Below are 22,466 nucleotides of genomic sequence, written 5' to 3'. Positions count from 1 at the left end.
AACGCCAGCGCTGTGAGTTTGTCTCCCACCAAGTTCTTTGCCATAACGCACTTCTCGGTGCCACAAGTTCCCCTCCTTTGCAGTCTGCTGAGAGCTTTATCAGCATGAGGTTCAGTTTAGTAAAGTGCTAACATGTTTAGTGCTCAATGTGTTGTTCCAAAGTCATTTTTATTATGTGAGCTTGTGTATATACTGCACATGGTACCTTCATAAAGTACAGGAAATCTTGTGCAAAAACACTGATGACTTGGTACCGGGTGAGCGCTGGCAAGGTAAAAGGTTGGCACTTCTTCACAAGATAATTAAGTTTCTATTTTTGAAATTTCAGAGTTAACTCTCCAGATATAACAAAAGGAATTAGAGCTGTTTACACACGTATGAGGCATTTCATCTGCTGAATTAACACAAAATACAAACCTTCATGAACCTAGAACAACAAGCAGTCAGAACTCTCAATGCTGACATGCAACTGGCAACAAACAAAACACAATTCTACCCATTTGAGCATGAGTCATCAGCAATTTTGCCAAAACCTCCTTCATTTCCTGTAGGTGGATTTCTGAACTGAGATCCATGTATGGGAATTCATTGTATATCTTTCGACTGCTTTTCAACAATTACATCTACAGAATAATTAAATTAAGCTTCAGCAAGCAGCGTTTTCAATGGTTTCAATAGATAGTGGGTAGTATATCACAAGAAAACTGGGTTCAATAGGCAAAAACTGATTTCGTTTTTAAATTCAGCACCCACGACTTAGCTAAGAACACCAATCAGATTCTTTGTGACAAAAGTGCTGTTGACCAGTGTTATGTTTAAAGTATATATTAATATGTTTCAGATTCTGCCTGCTGTCATTTCTGGATGAATGCAGTACTTTTGCATCTGTCTGTTGGCACAGGCCAGAGCAAACTGTAGCTTCCAGCAATGTTCCAGTCTCATCCATGGTTGTAACAGTATGGAAGCTGCTGGGGCGTGACATTCGGAGAACGACCAGTGCGTCTCATTGTTATGAAAGATGTTGCTCATAGGGTTATTATTATTACTGTATTACTGAATTTCCCATTACAAACCCTATTTTACAAGTAGTATATTAGGGCTATAGATAGTGAGACTAAGTTAATACATGACAATTGAATTAAAATAGAGATGACTTATACATGAGATGGAGAAATTTAACAAACATTTTATAACAGCATCTTCTCTGAAATACCATAGTGAGAGGTGCTTGGTATTCTATATTACACATGTTTAAATGCATTAATAATTCATATCTACTCCTGTTAAAAATCGGACACTCAAATAAAAGAATAGGAACAGTTTGTTGCATTTCACAGGTACAGCTGTAGGGCTTCTGAATACTGATTCCAAACCTCTCGAAGTATAATCCAAACTTTCCATGTCCTGTCAAAAAATGAGTTATAATATGTTCATGTTGCAAAAACCTACTTTGTAGTCTGTCTTGAATATTTGGAAAGAACAACTCCCTTGTTAGCCGGCCATTAGTGCTGGTGATCCATTGGTTGTTCCACATATCTTGTGTATATTTCCTCAGTTCCTTTTGTACATGAGACATAGGGGACTTTTCACATATCAACAAGGCGTCAGAAGAAGTAGTAGCTGCTTTGGCAAGTTCATCAGCTCTCTCATTTCCTTCTACTCCGTCATGACCTCGGACCCATTTCATGCATATATGGTTACTGTAGCCTATTATGTGTGATCTTATATTAACAGCTACCGAATGAAAGTTATATTTTTCTTGGATTGCTCTCAAAGCTGCCTGAGAGTCACTCAATATTTGCGCAGCACAACTGTGTTTTTTAATCCACATAACTGCCTGTTGTATAGCGCATAATTCGGCTTGAAAGACTGAACATGAGGAAGATAGTCTAAATTTTTCAGCATGCACCTCACTGTTATTCTGTAGCACTACAAAAGCACATCCTACAAGCCAGCCATCTTTCTCTTTGCTAATCCAGGATCCATCCGTATAAATATTGTAATGATGTTGTGTGTTGCACACTTCTTGCACAAGATTATTGGCAAATTTACTTGGGTGACCTGCTGTCAATGCATTAGCTTGCAGTTCAGGAGTGACCGCAATAGCACTTTCTGGCTCAGTGAGGAAAGCAATGGCAAACTACCTCACTCCTCATCTTGTCTAGTACGCCTCATTTTGGTTTTTGCAGTTTCCCTATGAACGCATAACCTTTGATGGTGCTATCTGAGGATTCAACCAGCCTCTGGGCTGAGGACCTGACAGAGAGACATACAGGTTTCAGATAGATTATTAAGTAGCATACTTTTTTATGAGATTAGCTGATCAAAGTTGCTGACCTACAAGAAGTTTTCAAGGAAAGCAACAAAGTTTACCAGGAAAACTGATTTTAAAGTATCAAGTTTTCCTACTCATGTAATTATGAACTGTAGGAATTTTTAAAAGATTAAATCATACACATTTCATTATTGTAATATCTAGCCAAATTGATGATTGTTTTAATTTGTTCTCATATTTCCCATTTTCTTACATTGAACATTGAATGGAAAATCATGGTTCAACTGTATTACCACTCTTGTGGAGAGCACTTATATCTATGTGTATATATGTTGTTCTTCAGATTTACCAATAAACACAACAAAAATTGACTTATTGTAGGACATCTGATATACATTTTAGACACCAAACAAGTAAATATTTATTTTCTCACATTAGCACATCATAATACAAAACATGACTTCACACAATGTATCATCAACAGCAGTACCTAAAGGAACATTTTTCAAAATAAAATTCTTAACAAATGATACAGACTCTTAGAGACATGATATATATAGGCTTTTTGGGCTTATGCCGTGTCAAGAAAATAAAGTAAATAAAGCAAAAATAAAGAAAATCTCGACTTGGAGAAGTCTTCCTCGTGATCAGTCGAGATTTTCATCTGAAGATGCAGAGCAAAATTCTCTGCAAAACATAAAGAATTTCACCTTATTTTCTTGACACGGCAAAAGCCCAAAAAGCTTATACCATGTTTATAAGTACGGGCCATGAAAGCATCAATGGTAACATAATACAGACTCTTTTAAAAGGATTGTGAGATTCAGTTAAGTACTTAGCATGCGACTATTATTGTCGATGGCATATATAGACAAATTTCCACAATTTTGTTCAGTACTTTCAGTCTAATCATAAGAAGACATTTTGTACACTCAAATATCATCTGTTTCTATTGTCCAATATCACGTCTGCATGAAATTTGGGAAAGAATCACACTCAGACAATTCTATTCTCAGTTGATATGCATAGTTTGTAGAGAGAAGTGCTACTTTAAAGAAAGAATCATTGGACATCCCTTGGTATCAGAAGTAAAAGTTCACCACGTCAGAGAAGTTTCCCAACATAGCCCCAGCAAATCAACTTCAAAGGGCAGCAGGAATTGAACAAACTGCAAACCACAGTTCAAGATGTTATGATGAAAGCACCTTGCACCTTGGTTCAGTACCTCATGACCAGCACTGATGCAAGTCTATTTGCACCATACTGCATTAATGGGTGAAAGACAATGATCTTCATGAGAAACTAATTTTTAGTGATTTATCAACCTTTCATTAAGAATAAACACAATGTGCGCAAATGGGGAAGAAAAAAATTCCACTATTACATTGAACAAAAGTGTGGCTCTCCTAGAGTAAAAGTGTTCTGAACAGTTTTTAAAGTGAAAGTGTATGGCCTATTTTTCAGAGCCAAAGAGAGAGTAACATGGCTGACTTATCTGGATATGATCACTGAATGACTATTTCATAAACTAACAAATGGTATTCCACTTCATTTCCATTGGAAAGTCAGGGATTTAAAAAAAACTAGAATTGAATGCAGCAATAGATTGGATGTGGGACTGATGATGATTAGATCCTACAGTCTCAGTCACATACTTCACTCTACTTAACGTTGTGTAATTTCTATAGGGTTACACGAAAGACCAAGGGTTTCTCCTTCAGGTATCCTGTTTCCAGATATGAAGAAACATTCCAAAGCCTCCTTTTAAAACATCAATGGTGATATGCTAAGGAGTGTGTTGGGAAGAAATGGATGATCATGCAGGTGTATGCAAAGAGATGAAGTGTGCACTTACTGGGAGTTTATAATGCATGTAAGAAAAAACATGTTTAGCTCTGTTGTACTATAAAACAAGCTCATCTCAATTTTACTGTGTGCAATGACTTTTTTTTTTTTTGTAACCCTGACAATCTTTATGAAAAGCTCTGTATTATTACACCAGCACTGAAGATCACACCGTACAGCAAAATCTTTCATGTACTGTCTTATTAAGTAGAGAAGATCAGGATAGAAATTGTAATTAAGATACATATGGGAAGAGCATGTATTTAAGGTGCACATCTTTAGGCACCATGTTCCCCAGAGGAGAAAACTATAGAAAGCAAAAAATAAAATATTTACAGGTCATGAGGAGAGGTAAAAATTGTTCAAAGAGCTTTAATAATTCCAGGAAAGACTGCAGCAGAAAAGACTACTTTTCTCTTCCCACTTGGTGTCAATGCTTGAAATTGGGTGGGATGACATCCCATTACTTCTTAAAATACATTCAAAACCATCCAACTACTTTTTGATAGTGACAGCACCATCCCAGAGTGTTTCAACATAATTTGCTTGTTTCAAAACTCCTATTAAAATATCTATGAATGCTTAGCAATCAGCAAAAAAATTAAGAAAATACATTTCAAATTCATGGAAGATCTGTTTCAAAATATAGCTGTGATAAGCACACCACCTTGTGTGAATCTGACACCCTGCTGCGTGGCGACATCTTGGCACCCAAACATCGGTTGGTGACTCTCATGTAGTCCAATACCTGACTATCTACATCCCCTTTCTTTCACTTTAAACTGAAAGGAAAAGAACTCATCCAAACCACCTACTGTAGTCAGCCAACTAAAGTGATTTCTTTTCACAATAGTAGGTGTCGTTAAAAGATTAGCTTCGCCATTTCTTTCAAGTGTTTTTGTTTTGAGTACATTAGACACAGTTCCCAGGACACCAACCACATGGTATTTATGACATTTTAGCAGAGTAAGTAAAGGTCCACAATTCTATTTCCTGAGAACCTCCTTAACCTAAGCACTTAACTGCTCCTTGTAGAGTATCTTCAGGAATGTTCTGTGTTCATGCTCAATGATCTTTATCAGTTGTCCTATGGTAAAAATGAGGAGCCAATTCTTCCAGCCACTTTGGATCAACAACAAGAAGATCCCTCATGTAGGCTTTATTTGTATACAGAACTTCACAGAAAAGTACCCTGAAAACAAACAAAAAAAATTAAATGAAAATAAAGGCCATACAATTACAAGGAAAATAAACTTTTATTATTATTATTATTATTATTATTATTATTACTTCTTCCTTCACTTCGACCAGCTATGGACCATGCTATTTAAACAGTTTTCTGTCTTGAGCATGAATATCAACAACTAAAAAACTGAAGTTATGGTTCTTGGCAGGAGTCATAATGTTCCACTAATAATTAAAATTATGGTAAAATACTTGAAAAAGTAAAGAGACTGAAGTACCTTAGCTACTGCATTTACCACCGAGTAAATCAGGACTAGGACTGAGTAAGAGAGAAGCAAGTTTATGCAAAGGAAGCAATTTGCTCTAATCGAATCATCTATGAATAAGATCTGCTAAGTGCTATGTTTAATCAATCTTCATATATGGAGTAGTAGAACAATGGACTATCCAAGCATAAACTCGGTTTTGAGATGTGGCCATATGCTGCATGTGTGCTAGAAATACCTTGGACAGCATACAAGTTCTGTGCAAACTAGGATCAAAGAGAGAGCTACTTCACGGCATTAAAATAAGAGTAACATATCTTGGACACATCCTTAGATATGAAAGAAATGAACTACCTCAGCTTATGAAGAAAGGGAATAAAGAGGGAAGGAGAGGAAAGGCAGGAGAAAAACATCCTAATTTCTAGTATCATACAGTGGAGATGTATGAATTTACATCAGCTTATGAGAATAGCTCAGAATAGAAACGCAGGTGGCATAATAATCACCAAGAAGAAGAAGAAGAAGAAGAAGAAGAAGAAGAAGAAGAAGAAGAAGAAGAAGAAGAAGAGCCGATGCAGCCCATCTGATGAGGAAGGGCAGCATCTGCCGCATGAGATTCTGCTGTCATTGTGATGGAGAATACAGCTGTGGTGTGTGAGAAGAAGGAATGTTGCGGACAGCACAAGCATCCAGTCCCCAATCAAAGGACTTAACTGTGTACAATTACAATCCCACAACCCAGCCAGGAATCAAAGCCTGGGCAGGCCAGAGGGTCAAGACACTGACCACTCAGCTGTGAAGCCAGACATGTCACATAAGATATGACCACTCCTAAATTATTTATTTATACTGTTTACGCCCACACTGGAGCACCAAAATCAAAACCTTATACAACAAAGTCTTCAAAGAATAAGTTCAGCTTTTAACACTAGACAACTTTTTCCTTTCCCAAAACTTCTTTATTCTGGATGATCTTGCAGCCCGTTCTTCTGCAGATATAACATACTGCTTATGCTGTGATATTTTTAGTGATATTCTTGTGTAGCAGGTGTAGTAGCAGGCAGAGAGGCGATACTCCGACGTGACGCTTCCCAGGTGGCAGATGGGGGTCCTCACCAGTTTACCAGCAGACTTGAGTGAAATAAAAATAGCTCCCGCAGACCAAACACACTCCACAATCTCATTTTTCATCATATCATATTTCATTCATCACCTTTCCAGATCACATCTCGAATTGTAAACCCTGACCACGGTCAGACTTCTGATCATTGATCAGACAATCAAGCTAGTATGGGGGGTCTTCTATTGAAAGAATCCACCAGTTTGGACCACTCCTAATATATATTAAATAAGAGTTTTGTCTGTACATTGCTCAGAATTTTAAAAGAATGGTATTTCTGTATCGATCATATTCACAGTAACAAGGAAATGCACTTTTTCATTTTCCGTAATTTTTGTCTGTCTGTACATATGTACGCACATCACGGGAAAACAGCAGAAGAGAATTGAATGAAAATTGGTACGTAAAGTCAGAAAATAAGTCGCTACAATCTAGGCCATAAATAATTTTAGTCATGCTGAGTGAAATGGTAGTTTAGGGGAAGAGAGTCCGCCTTCGTAGCGTAACGGTTAGTGTTATTAGCTGCCGTCCTCGGGGGCCCGGGTTCGATTCCCGGTACTGCCAGGAATTTAAAACTGACAGGAGGGCTGGTGTGTGGTTGGAATGGTACATGCAGCTCACCTCCATTGGGGGTGTGCCTGATAAGAGCTGCACCACCTCAGGATGAGGACACGAGTTTATTTTGTTCACCTCCAATGGGGGTGTGCCTGACAGGAGCTGCACCACCTCGGGATGAGGACACGAGTTACCAGGGGAAGAGAAATAAATTTCATTTTGAATGGTCGGTATTGAACTGTGATTACAATTAAATAAAAAATTTAGAGAACAATATTTCCACCTTTTCAATACAAAATCAAGTAATGTGGGTTACATTACAGAAGAAACATTTGTTGGAACTAGTTTCGACCTATTTTTTAAGGTCATCATCAGCCAAATCACGAGTTGCTCAATGTATCTGATAGTTCATAGAAATGGTAAAAAAGTTGTGAAAACACAGTGGTTTGACACTATAAATGTGAAAAAGTCAACATTGTTGTAAACATTTTGGATAATGTATAAAATGCATAAATTGATGCACTCAGCTGTTGAAGGAAGAATTCAAGAATAATTTGGGTCGAAACTAGTTCCAATAAATGTTTCTTCCATAATGTAACCCACATTACTTGATTTTGTATTGAAAAGGTGGAAATATTTTACTCTTAATTTTTAATTTAATTGTAGTTTAGGGGAAGGCCTCAAATTTAATTCTCAAATATTTATGTCATTAGTGGTCCTACCGATAAATACTACATAACTAAAGTGATATAGCATTACATTTCCGATTATTTATGTCATATATTTTTACTGTACCAACCATGATGATATTCATGAATTTTGATTTTTTTTGCTAAGTCCATATCAGTGCTGAGTCAAGAGAAAATGGGTAAACAGAATTTAATGAAAATCAGTATGTAAAGTCGGGGAATAAGGAACTACAGTCTACATTATAAATAATTTTATAAGATGCCCTAATATCACAGAGTCGAAAGAAAACAAAATTGTTAAGGCCTACAGTATAGAATGCTCATAAAATTGATCAACAATAACATTACATTGACCATTGTTTGTTGTGATGTGCTTTGTGTCTTCTGCTGCCATCCATCTCCGATAGATGGGATTACTGCTGCGTACTGAGTATAACAGCCTGTCTGAATATTGGCGGGAAGTAGTTGGGGAGTTAGATTTCTCTCTTCTTTAGCATGCCATTTCTCTGGTTCATACATTTTATGATACTACTGGTATGTAATACACTGGTTTATCATAGCATTCCAGCTTTTCAATCCCTACTCTGAAGCACCAATTGGAATGAACCGTGTGTACATTTAACGGAATAATGGCAGAGGAGTATTCGCGGCTGTCTGTGATCTGGTCATTCCAGCTCTGGAGCATTGGAATGTTAGATCGGCACTGTAGAACTGTTCGCTAAAAGTGAGTAAATGTACGGTTTTTCATTTGATCGAGTATTTTATATGATAATATTGTTTTAATTGTTATATTCCTACTGACGTCATTATAATGACCTATGTTGATTTCAGTTGGGAAAACCACAAAGACAGTCTTTCTGAGGATTCCGTAGCGAAGCACGGGTATATCAGCTAGTAAAACTAATAATGTAGCAGATAAATGCAAGTGCATGAAAAATTGAAAGGTGACATAAGAAATCTAGGTGATGTTAAAAACTCAAAGCCAACAGATGATGAGAAAATGAGTTAGATAACAACAATGCCAAACTACCTCACTCCTCATCTTGCCTAGTATGGTTAATTTTGGTGCTGCAAGTGGTTGTGCCATGTGAGGATCCAACCGGCCTCTGGGCTGATAACCTAACAGACAGACATCAGTAAGAGACATTCACTTTTAAAAGTTAGCTAATGCCAGATTTCAAAGATGATAATAGAGATGGCTTGAAAACCTTGCCCTAAAGGAAACACACAGTTAATGAACAGTTGTTATCTTACATTGATGTACTACCATTAGCTAAAGCTGTTCTTTCTTTATAAACAAAGCTGCAACTTCCCATGAGACAGTTTTCAAGGCAGAAGGTGACTTAACAACCGATTCCCAACAGAGAAATGTTTACATCAAAATATGGCACTTCTGAAGTTGAAAGTAAATATGACTGGGAAAAGAAAGAACAGCTGAATTCCTCATGTAGTAAAATGCAATTTACACTAAATTACAAGATGAAGGTTAGGTAAAAGTAAACTTGTGTCCTCATCCCGAGGTGGTGCAGCTCTTTTCAGGCACATTCCAAATGGGAATCAACATCTATACCATCTGATGACCAGGCAAGCATCAATTTTTGGTAATGAGACATAGTCTCTCAAATAGCATTGGCACTGCCGGTGGCTCCAAGTAGCCTATGCAGTAGCCTCCATGGTATGCAATAGCCATGCGTCTTGGTGAGTGTGCTGTTAACCAACTGAAGAGCCCAAATTAGCACACTGGTGCGAAATGCTGGCAACCAGGAATGAGTTAGCTGGAAAATTTATAATGTCCAATAACGGACCATTTATATTGGTATTATAAATTTACTCATTCAGGACAAATATTTCAGGTTCCCTAGGGGTATCAACATTTATAACATACAATTTAGTCGAGCAGCTCGTCTCCTTTCTCCCAAGTCTTCCCAGCCCAAACTTTGCAACATTTTTGTAACGCAACTCTTTTATCGGAAAACATCCAGAAGAAATCGAGCTGCTTTTCTTTGGGTTTTTCCCAGTTCTTGAATCAAGTAATCCTCGTGAGAGTCCCATACACTGGAACCATACTATAGTTGGGGTCTTATCAGAGACTTATATGCCCTCTCCTTTACATCCTTACTAAAACCCTTAAATACCCTCATAACCATATGCAGAGTTCTGTACCCTTTATTTACAAGCATATTTATGTGATTACCCCAATGAAGATCTTTCCTTATATTAACACCTAGGTACTTACAATGATCCCCAAAAGGAACTTTCACGCCATCAATGCAGTAATTAAAACTGAGAGGACTTTTCCTATTTGTGAAACTTACACCTGACTTTTAACCCCGTTTATCATCATACCCAAAAACCTGCCTCCACCATCCTTATCCCGTCGCCGTTGGACTTTAGCTGAAGAGGCTGACAGCAGGAAAAATTGCCACAAGCGGGAATTTATTTAAGGTGGATCGCAGCTTGCAAGGAAGTGATCCACACACTATGATCTCGGAACTATACCCTGCGGCACAAATGAAATGCGACATGCAGGTTCTAGTACCACGACTGCAACAGACTGCCGCAGACTTGTACCGTGGTATATGCTTTTGTCAATTGCAGGTAACATTCTCGCAAGAATTCTATTAAATCAGCTCCGAGTTATCTCATAGAGGATTTTGCCCGAGTCTCAATGTGGTTAAAATTATAAAATCCTTTTAATCACAACCACCTACTCAATACATTATATTACTCATTGAATTATAAAATAATCATGAGGTGTCTTAAATAAAGGAACATGTTTCGTTCGACATAGCGAACATCATCAGCCTTAATTTACAAGGATTAGGTCAGGGCCCTGAGCTGAATGATAAAAATTGTTAAAAGAGTGACAATACCATAATAAAAAGTAAAATGATAACATTAAACATGAAATTATAACAATATGTACAGATTAACAGCAAGTATGCAGAGGAATACTTTGAATGATGGTAGTCTATAAAGTTAAAACAAACATGAGGTTGTAAAAGTAAAAAGATATAGATATAGTAGATCTTAAATTATATGTCAATGCGTGAAGCGTGGATTAATTGTTGACTATGGAGTTCTTAATTGAGCAAAACAAAAGTTAAAATAGAGTTTATTGAATAGTGCGAGTCAAGCTGAGTCAGTTAAAAGGCGCACGCTTCACGCATTGACATATAATTTAAGATCTACTATATCTATATCTTTTTACTTTTACAACCTCATGTTTGTTTTAACTTTATAGACTACCATCATTCAAAGTATTCCTCTGCATACTTGCTGTTAATCTGTACATATTGTTATAATTTCATGTTTAATGTTATCATTTTACTTTTTATTATGGTATTGTCACTCTTTTAACAATTTTTATCATTCAGCTCAGGGCCCTGACCTAATCCTTGTAAATTAAGGCTGATGATGTTCGCTATGTCGAACGAAACATGTTCCTTTATTTAAGACACCTCATGATTATTTTATAATTCAATGAGTAATATAATGTATTGAGTAGGTGGTTGTGATTAAAAGGATTTTATAATTTTAATATATTGTCCTCAATACGGTTCTATTATGAGATTAATTACATGTATCTCAATGTGGTTTCCGAACCTCCAGAGCACAACAGGTATGATCTTCTGTGCTAGACAACTCCAGGAAAAATGCAGAGAGCAACTGCAGACTCTGTATTTAGTTTTCTACGATCTGGAAAAAGCCTTTGATTCAGTACCAAGATTTGCTATGTGAAAATTACTGAGACATTTTGGATGTCCTGAACGTTATGTGGAATTGGCTCAAGCTCTTTATGATGGCATGCATGGACAGGATCTTCATGGTAATTCAGTATCAGATTCATTCCCAATCACTCATGGATTGAAACAAGGTTGTGTGCTTACTCCTACACTCTTTGAACTGTACATGGCTGCCATGCTGCATGAATCATCTGCAAACAACTTAGGCATGGAGATTAAATTTCGTTTTGATGGAGGCCTTTTCAATCTGGCAAGACTTCGCTCACAAAAAAAACGTACTCTGGTTACTACAACAGTCAGTGAACTGCTTTAAAACTGCATGTGATCGCTTTGGTCTTGCCATTAATGCAAAAAAAAAAAAAAAAAAGGTACTTGCACAACCTGCTTCAGGATTAACTTAGACACAACACTGGAACAGGTTGATCACTTTTCATATCTTGGAAGAAAATAATTATATCGGCAGGACTGACCACAAATATAAAATTAGAAGGAATTTTAGCAGAAGCGATTGGGGTAAATTTTCATTCAATTGGGAAGAGTGTGAAGGAGTGGAACAGTTTACCAGGGGTAGTGTTTGATCCTTTTCCAAAATCTGTACAGATATTCAAAAAGAGAATAAACAGCAACAGAGAAAATAAATGAAATGTTAGAGGGCATTCGACCAGTGCAGGTTAATGTAAATAAAGAATGTGTGTGAATAAATTAATTCTATCCCCTGGTCTAAGGAGTTTGGACAGCCAAAGTAGGGGACTGCCTGTAGGGGTGAAGTACAGTGGGGACTTCGAGGGCCCTGGGACCGCTACGGTAGCTGTGAAGGCCCTTCAGGAACTCTGAAAAATGGTGGTAAAAGGGGCTCTAGTTAAGACGCAGCAGGTCGTTATGCTACTTAGGTTCCAGAATGGGTAAAGAAAAGATAAAGTAAATAAATGCAATGTAAATTTTAATCTTATACCAGTTGTACAGTATCATTTGAAGTAATTCCACATACTGTATATCAGATGACTATATTTGTAAGTAGTACAGGAGATATTATAAGTAGAATTTTGTAAACAATGTAAATTTATTAAGGATGAGCTGTGTGTTTAATAGAAAAAATTGTTAGCGTAAATTATATAATATTGTATTATAGGAAAATTTTATTCTCTTTTTAATTTAATATTTAGTGCTTGACAATAATGTATTTTAGTGTACCATTTGCCACCAAGGTAAACACCTCATTTGCAAATAAAGAGATTTTGATTTTTGATTTGACTTGTGAATCTTGTCTAAATGGTGTACCTGCGAACAAGACGTTGATAAAAGAATTGGGGCTGTTCATGCAGCATTCGGACGGTTAACACACATAGAGTCTTTGAATAACGACCTAAACCTGCATACCAAACTCATGATGTACAAAGCTGTTGTAATTTCCATGCTGCTGAATGGCTGTGAAACTTGGATACTCCATCACCATGATATCAAAAAACTTGAGCGCTTCCACCAACAGAAAATGAGATTCATCTTGAATATTAAGTGGGAGGACTATGTGACCAATGCGGCAGTTCTTGACAAAGCGCAGCTAAATAGCATTGAGGCAACAATCATCACTCATCAACTGAGACGGTAAGGCCATGTTCACCACATGGGTGATACCAGGCTTCCCCGCCAAATTCTTTATGGTGAAATTTACTCCGGCAGTAGACCCCATGGAACCCCTCTTAAGCATTTAAAGGACCAGCTGAAACACATCATGAAGACAACTGATATAGATATACAGACATGGGAAGAATGTGCTGTGAACCGTTCACTGTGGCGGAACACTACATCCACCGCTGTCAACTTGTTTGAAAGATAATGCCGCAGGCATCAAGAGGCGAAGCGACAAGCAAGAAAACTCCATCAATTACAACCCCGCCCTCCTCCTTCCATTCAGTGTGATTTGTGTGGGCGTTGTTTTATGCCAGGATTGGTCTGTTTAGTCTCTGTACAGAATAACATCATCTGCAAAAAGCCTTGTGTCCTATTCCACTTCTTTACACGTTTTATTGATATATAAGGTCCAATAATACTGCCTCGAGGAATTCCCCTCTTAATTATTACAGGTACAGATAAAGCTTTGCCTACTCTAATTCTCCGAGTTCTGTTTTCTAGAAACATAGCCACCCATTCAGTCACTCTTTTGTCAAGTCCAACTGCACTCATTTTTGCCAGTAGTCTCCCATGTCTACCCTATCAAATGCCTTAGATAGGTCAATCATGATACAGTCCATTTGACCTCCCGAATCAAGGATATCTGCTATATCTTGCTGGAATCCTCCAAGTTGAGCTACAGTGGATTAACATTTCCTAAACCCAAACTGCTTTCTATCAAACCAGTTATTAATCTTGCAAACATGTCTAATATAGTCAGAAAGAATGCTTTCCCAAAGCTTACATGCAATGCATGTCAAACTTACTGGCCTGTAATTTTCAGCTTTATGTCTATCACCCTTTCCTTTACACACAGGGGTTACTATAGTAACTCTGCATCAATTTGGTATAGCTCCTTCATGCAAACAACAATCAAATAAGTACTGTACTTCAGATGTGGTACTATATCCAAACTTATTGTCTTTAGTATATCCTCCGAAACGTTATCAATTCCAGCTGCTCTTCTAGTTTTCAACTTTTGTATCTTACTGTAAATGTCATTGTTGTCATAGGTAAATTTTAATACTTCTTTAGTATTAGTCACCTCCTCTATCTGGACATTATCCTTGTAACCAACAATCTTTACATACTGCTGACTGAATACTTCTGCCCTTTTGAAGATCCTCGCACACACACTCCCCTTGTTCATTAATGATTCCTGGAATGTCCTTCTTGGAACCTATTTCTACCTTAAAGTACATTTTTCACTAAAATTTGTATGACCGCCAATTATGCTTGTCATCATGTTATCCTTAGCTGACTTCTTTGCTAGATTCAAATTCCTAAGTTCCTTCAATTTCTCCTTACTTCCACAGCATTTCTAACTCTATTTCTTTCTAACCTGCACCTCCTTCTTAGTCTCTTTACTTCTCTGTTATAATATAGTGGATCTTTACCATTCCTTACCACCTTTAAAGGTACAAACCTGTTTCCACATTCCTCAACAATTGCTTTAAACCCATCCCACAGTCTGTTTACATTTTTATTTACCGTTTTCCACCGATCATGGTTACTTTTTAAAAACTCCCTCATGCCTGTTTTATCTTTCACATTTATTTTTAACTACCACAGAAACAGCTCCATGATCACTAATACTATCTATTACTTTGGTTTGTCTATAGAGCTCATCTGGTTTTACCAGCACCACATTCAGAAGATTCTTCCCTCTAGCTGGTTCCATCACTTTCTGAATCAGATGCCCGTACCATATTGACTTATTTGCCATTTGTTGGTCATGCTCCCCGTCGTTCGCATTACCTTCTCAATTGACACTTGCTAAATTGAGATCACCTGCTACAATCACATTCCTTTCCTTACTGTTTCCCACATGGCTGATTATCTTATCAAATAATTCTGAATCAGCATTAGGGCTACCCTTTCACAGTCTGTACACTCCAAAGATATCAAGTTGCCTATTATCTTTAGAGATGAGCCTTACACCTAGAATTTCATGCTTGTCATCTTTAAATTTTTCGTAGCTTACAAATTCCTCTTTCACCAGAATGAATACTCCCCCTCCTACCATTCCTATCCTATTTCTACAATACACACTTATAACGTGCTCCAAAATTTTCTACTATTCTACGTGATTCTACGTCTGCTACGCTCGACATGCTGCTACTAACCTCTGTGTGTGTGCTCTCTTCGCCCGTCCAGTTCGTACTGTTCCTGCTGTTGCCCTCCCTCCTTTCCTCCCCTACCGCCTCGCTGTGCAATGTGTACCTTCTGCTCTCGTCTTTTCTGGACGTTTCCATCGGAATATAAATAAGGCCTGCTTTGGGCTCGATCAGCGAGTTGGATGAAGAAGACGACTTGTGTGGAGGGAGGACTTTCTTTTATCTGCACTAGCGGCTGGTCCGTGTGCAATGTTTTTTTTAATGGTGTTCATTGTTCATGATTGAAGCTCAAGGACTGCTGGACGGGTGAGCAAACTTTAAATTTATATTCCCTTGCCATACTTGAATTTCTTTTTAAAGCTGCACTTCCTTATTTCATCATGCCGAAACGGCTGCTAATGACTGTTCATGCTAAAAATATTGCTAGTCTGAGCTGTTGACAGTGGTGTTTTTCTTGGAACTGCATTACGATCCTTTTTCAAAATTTGGCTTTCTATTACGTGAATAATTTACTGTGATATGAACCATTGGATTCTAAAAGACTTGGTGAACAAACGCAAGAATAGGACTAATTGTATTCATATTAACGCCTAGCTTCTGTTCGAAATTTTGAATTCTATTAATGCTTGTAGGTTCTATCTTTCCTAATTCCTGTTGCCAGCCTTAGGTACTGTTCTTTTGCACGTCCTTCCCTTTTTCCCCACGTTCCTGTCCCGGGTTTTTTCTTTTCTTCTATTTTTGTGATTGTACAGTGGCCTAATGCCTTTTTAAATTCTCTTAAAATTTTTGTATTAATGGGTAATATCTGTTTACCGTTTTGTAGGATACTCCCAATGAAAATTATTGTAAAATTTATCTTGTTTCGAGTCTAGCTGTTTTTAAATAGCAAATAGTGTTGTTAAATGGTCGTCCCATTTATTTTTTGAAAATCGGAAGTATCTAATCTTTAAAATATTATTGGTTTCTTTAATTATCTGTTTCACTTTCTTTGGCTTGTAAAAATCCTTCTTGGTGTTTGTGGTAATATATTATTATTATGAAAAAACTGTTCCTTCTTTTTCCCTGATTTTTATCACACACATTTCCATGTCCTTTAATTATCTGTACTTACCTCGGGTCCCTCTGAAAAAAATGGACACAGTAAAATGCTTCCCTATGCGCTCTGCTAAAACCCTTCACTTTGAAACTGGAATCTGAGTACTTCTATACGTATGGATTTTTTCTGGAGAGCTGTAAATCTTTTTCGTGGCATGCCATACTTGCATAGACTGCTGTTTGTTTATGTTACTGCGTTAGTCGGACTAGTGTCCAAGTTCATGACTTAGTTATATTCTTCTATGATCGTGTTTGTTTTGATGGTATATCGACTTACCATTTCCACTCTGGTGTATTGCGAGATTATTCTGAGTGTACATACTTACCCAAAAATACGACATCATACCCATACCCAAGCTACCATAATTTAACGTCACACACTCCAGCTCCGTGAGAAAATTTCTGCATCCATTATATAATTTTTCAACCATCATTCAACTCCCATTACAATATCCCGTAAGTATATATCTATTAAACATACTTAATGCTATTCCTTTCTTTACAATATTTTTACAGTTGAGCACCAACATTTTGATGTCATCCCTACTTGACTTCCAGTTCCCTGTTCCCTTATCACCGCTCCCTAGGCCACCCCATTTCCCTGAATGTTCCTCCCTATAACCCTTCTAAATAAATTGCCTAACTTAAATGTACCACTGCAGTTTAAGTGGTAGTTGCCTATTGCATGCAAAGTCACACCGATGGAATAACGAGGTAAAGGAAGCCCATCTGAGACGAGTAAAAATGTTTCAGCATTTCTCCTCTCAAAAGCTGTCTTTCAGTAACTTTTCTAAAATTTCAGATTGGGATAATGCTGCCAGTACCAATGCATGTGTGGAATTAGTTTTTGAAATCACAAATAACTGCAAACTGAAACCATTAATACGGATGTCATGATTCTTTTCAAGCAGTTAGCTTACTTCCTGCTTTTAAGTACCCAGGAAGTAAGCTAACTGGGAAAGGAAACATCAAGGAAGACATATTGGAAATTGCTCAAAATGTTATTATTATGTACAGTATCAGACATAATTAGAAGTTGGAAATTACATACCAAAGCAAAAATCATGATATATAAATATTATTTGCAAATGGATTTACCTGTGGATCTGAATATTTGACTTGGACAAAAAGGAATCTGAGTAGTTTACAAGCAACAGAGATGCGCTTTCTGCGAGGGATCTTGGGTAAAACGAGGAGGGACAAGATAAGAAATGAAACAAGATGAAACATGCTGCAGATCAACCCCCTAAAAGAAACTATGGAGAGAAATAGGCAGAAATGGTTCGGCCGCATCAAAATAATGGGACAAGAAAGATTACCAAGAGCTCTGGAATGGACAGAATCTTGAAGGAAGACCAATTGGAAGACCACAAACAAGATGGAGGGATCAGGTGGAGGATGATGAAAATCGGAGAGGACTACAATGGGAGACACTGATGAACGAGACGGTAAGAAAAAAAAAAAAGAAGATTGGAAGAGGCTCTGTGAATGACCTGGATAAGCAGAAGCGTTTCAGGAAGAAGAAGACTTGAAACATAACAAGAATCTTCTGCAGAATATTCATTCGTCAGAAAAACATGTACAGTAGGCGACAATGTTAAGAAGACGCTCGAGATTTACGACCTACAGAATAAGTTTGCCAAGCAGATACTATACACAACTTATGTTTGAAGTGGGTGCAAGTCAGTAGATGAAGAAATGTTTACGTGGAAACACTGTAGTTTATGAATGGTGTAGAGTTATGAACAAAGATGAACACTTTGAATCTTTTTGTCTGATATTATAGTATTCAACAACTGCCTCCTGTCCTCTCTTCTTACACAGAAAACAATACGCATGAGACTAGAGCAAGGTTGCTATCCTCTGTACATCCACTCCCTGCTGCCAATTTGAATTCACACTCCTTTTGTCTATAAGGTCATAAGTCTTGAAGCCTGTTATGAGTTGTAAAACATGATACAGTAAAACCTTGTTTAGACGTTTCTGCAGGGGACAACAAAAATGAACATGTTAAGCGAGAAAACGTACTACTGAATAGATGAAAAAAAAGTATCCAACAGGGATTTGGAAACACTAGATAAGATTTTTTCCGACATGAAGGCATTTGATAGTCACTTGCAATGAAGGCATTTTACGTCGTGTATCCACGAGAACAGTGAAAACTACATCTACCATTTCTCAAGATGAGGAAAGTATTAAAAGGTGTGAAAAACATGAGAGAACAAATATGAAAACCTTTTCTGCTGGGGTTATAAAATAACAAGTGCACTGAACGGTGTGAAAAACATCAAGCAACAAATATGAAAACATATGCACGGAGGCCAATAAAAATATACAAGTATTATTGCAGATCACTCTCTTTCTGAAACAAATGTTAGTACAAGCCTTTTATTTTGGAGCAGTGGGTTATGAAACATTATTTTAAACAATGAATTGGAGGTTATACTCGGCCATGTGTGACAGAACAGAATTACTTTGGCCATGTTGAAAAACTTCAACCAAGTCGAATCGATCGAGTCGCAGCTCAAAGGTGCGAGTTCAACATTCGCAACCTCTGCGCGATTAAGGATGTAGATGCCAGTCCACTTTCTGAAAGATTTTAACGTTGTCTTCATTAGAAAGTAATTTAACTTCTTCCATATCCATACCTAGGCTATCACAAGACAAATATGCACCACGCTAGTCAATTTCACACGATTATGTTCGTAATCCCGATATAGGCTACTGTATCACGTGAAATAAACTTCGCTATACCACTCAACACAAATACATTTCTAACTTCTGAATGGAATACAAGCACAAATTAGCTCACTTTTTCCATAATCACGCAACTGTGGCGACGACACTTACCCGAGTTGAAAATCATGTTTGTTTCACAAGGGATGACAAAAAACATTTTCAGGGCTAGGAGAAATGTGATCGTACTGAGTGGTAATAGCGAAAATTCATGACGCGATAAGGGAGGTATTTTTATATATATTTAATACGATGAGAATCGGGACTTCAAATGGACGGTGTTAAGCATGACTTGACCAAGCGCCAAATTGACATTTCGAGATATTGACGTGAACGCGTTTGTTAACATATAAATTTGAGTTTTGAATGAATTGGCAGATTTCTTTCACCATAAGAAGGACTAAGGTCAGTTCTACTTATAGACCAATTACCAACTGCATAGCAACTAATTAAGTGTCTGATTATCCATAAAATGTCGCTTAGTCAATTTTAACTTTCTGAAGTAATTCATTCTTTCTATTTCGCATCAACTGACCAAGTGACAATTTTGTCCCTTGGTCATGTGATGCATATTAATGTAATGCTTTTATTTATGTTTTACATTGGGGATTGTTACTACTAAAGGGTAATAACCTAGGTAAACAGACGTATAAACAGTTTTATGAGTAATGTTGAACAAAATTTCTGTTTATTATTCTACAATACCATTACCATACATACAAAGAAACATATTCTCCATACTATTACATACTGATATTTTACAGATGGGTTTCACTTATGCCGGTCTATCTACTTGATATCACTAATAACAGAAATTGGAATAAACTTCAGAATGTTCAATCTGACACAGGAATGGGAAGTATCATCAGCTTCATCTAAGTTCCATCTTCAACAATGAAATCAAGTTGCTGGCAATCGAATCCATCAATATCGTCTTCCATACCTGGATGACTGCAGAGTTTATGATAAAAATCAGTGGCATCTTTTGGAATAAGTGACATCAAAGAGCGTATGCCGCTGAGCTTCGCTTCTGAAATGGGTTTTCCATTCGGCCACAGAGGTGTTAACACATTGTTATAATAGTGGGTCATGCCATTTTGTGAAGGACGACCAACAGCTTTCTTCTTCTGAATGTTTATTTCAACTGGCTGTCCTTTATATTCCTGCTTGGGGAAGATGCTAAATTGCTTGTCTTTATGTAGCTCTATCTCTTTTACTTTCAGCCAGTTTATCTTCTCTCTCAAATTATTTGTCTTCCGATTCACGATTTGTTTCTCAAGTAAATCTTTAATTTTAAAAACCTCAGACTTCATTCTGTGAACAACTAAGGGATTCCTCTTCCTACACAATTACATCACATTGATGTAGTCCTCTGCTGTATACAACCTTTGCTGATGTTTCAGTGTACACTTTATGTCCCCGAAATCACTGTCATTGGGAAGAAAGCTTTGTCCTGGAGCAAGGAAACGTTGAGTGATTTTTTTTCACTGTGGGATGCTGTTCTAAGATAGCTTTTAACATCAAAACCATTTTTATGTTTCGGTTCTGTCCTCCACAGGAATCTGACCACAAGATGATTTCTTCAACAGCTGGTAGCTGTTTCATTAAATATTTCATCAGCCATGAGGATACCTCCTGTGACCCTCGGCCTGCCTCACCCTCTAACCAAACATAGCAGTGTCCTCATTCATCCTTACCGCTGCGTATTCCTAAGTTATAAAGCCATAACTGCCTTTTATAAAAGACTGCATTTGTAGGAATTCTAGGCAATGGCAAGGTTTTCTCTAAGGCAAAGCAAAGAACTTCCAGGGTGCCATTTTGTTTTGCCTTCGATATGACCGATGATCTCATATCCATTTGTCTGCGGACCGCATTCCATGTACTCAGTTGTCTTTGTATTTATCCCTAAAATCGATTAAAATGCTTTTAATTTTATTCCGACTAACAAAAATATTTGACGACTCTTTCTCACCATCTTGAACAGTATATTCTTAAAACACTTTTCAAACGAAGTCTTAAAATCGGAAAGCTGTAAACCATATTCCCCCGAAGTCCTTAAGAATCGCCCCTAGGCTGTGTCGCGAGTGTCCACTGACCTGCTGAAAAGAAGATAATGTCATCTTCAAAGTCATTTTTAATTAAAAGTTTACATGAGTTTCTCCACATCACATCGGAAGGTATAATTATATTCTGTGAGGTTTGTAGCAAAGAGGCGAGTGAAATTTGTTTTATATTTCCCCCTAAAGAGTTATCAATTTAGGGAAATGCAAGTGGTGTTTTAATTGATAAATGTCTATCAATACACGTAAAATTAAAGCTGTCTAAAATACGAGTATATTTTTAAAACAATTTTTTTCACATTTGAGAGCCTACTTCAGGCAACTAAAATAGGAAACATACGCTTCCTACTCTGTGACATCGGGCCAGTCATGCTACGATAACACTTTCTGGCCCAGTGAGGAAAGCAACGGTGAATTACCTCATTCCTTATCTTCCCTTGTAGCTGTCATTAGGACACTACCATTGGTTTTTGCGGATCCTTATAGGATAACATTTGGTCGTGCCTTCTGAGGATTAACGTTTGGCTTGTTCAAGATGATTTTCCTTTTTGGTTTTTAAATTCTCGGCTTCGTATCCAGTTGTGTTTTGGATCTGAACTTCCAAGATGTCACTAACCTTACATGTGTCTTTTTCCTTTTGATGTTGAACTTCGTGAGGAATATCTTCTTATAACTTGCTTTTGATACAGGATTTGGAACCTCGTCCTTGCACATATCATACATGACATTGACCGTTATTTCAGGGGCAAGAAATTCTGCTTGTGTCTCGCTTCTCCTATAGTGAGATTTGTAACGTGGAAACTCCTTTATGTGGTCTATGACTTCATTCAGTTTATTTTCAGGGAGTTTATTCCTTCCACCAGCCAATCCACGATGATCTACAACGCCCCTTGGTGATTGTATCTTCTTAATTGCCAGATGAACCTTTCCACTGGAGATCCTAAATGTTTGCAGGAAGAAACTTTTGCATACTTTGACACCGCGGATGGTGTAAGTTCTTGTGGCTGTTCTTTTGTTGGAGTCCTTCACTCTTTTCCTTTTGACATCTTTTGTTGTTACCATGGCACAAATAAGAGCTGTTTGTGCATTGTGTGATGTAGTTCTATAGA

At 37.4% G+C, this 22,466-nt stretch overlaps 1 protein-coding gene across 2 annotated transcripts in view; it reads right to left on the bottom strand.

Annotated features, from left to right (window-relative positions):
- Positions 1-2,893: 2,893 nt before the first annotated feature.
- LOC136877228 (probable ATP-dependent RNA helicase DHX35) overlaps positions 2,894-22,466 on the bottom strand; it is a 253,925-nt gene continuing 234,352 nt past the window's right edge. For both annotated transcript variants that reach the window (XM_067151082.2, XM_067151083.2), the window contains exon 13: positions 2,894-5,312. In XM_067151082.2, the coding sequence (XP_067007183.1) occupies positions 5,186-5,312 (127 nt within the window). In that variant the 3' untranslated portion in view covers positions 2,894-5,185. The remainder of the gene's footprint in view (positions 5,313-22,466) is intronic.

This window comes from Anabrus simplex, chromosome 7 (genome assembly GCF_040414725.1).
Source record: "Anabrus simplex isolate iqAnaSimp1 chromosome 7, ASM4041472v1, whole genome shotgun sequence".
NCBI classification, from domain to species: domain Eukaryota; kingdom Metazoa; phylum Arthropoda; class Insecta; order Orthoptera; family Tettigoniidae; genus Anabrus; species Anabrus simplex.
This window is presented reverse-complemented; position numbering and strand designations above follow the sequence as displayed.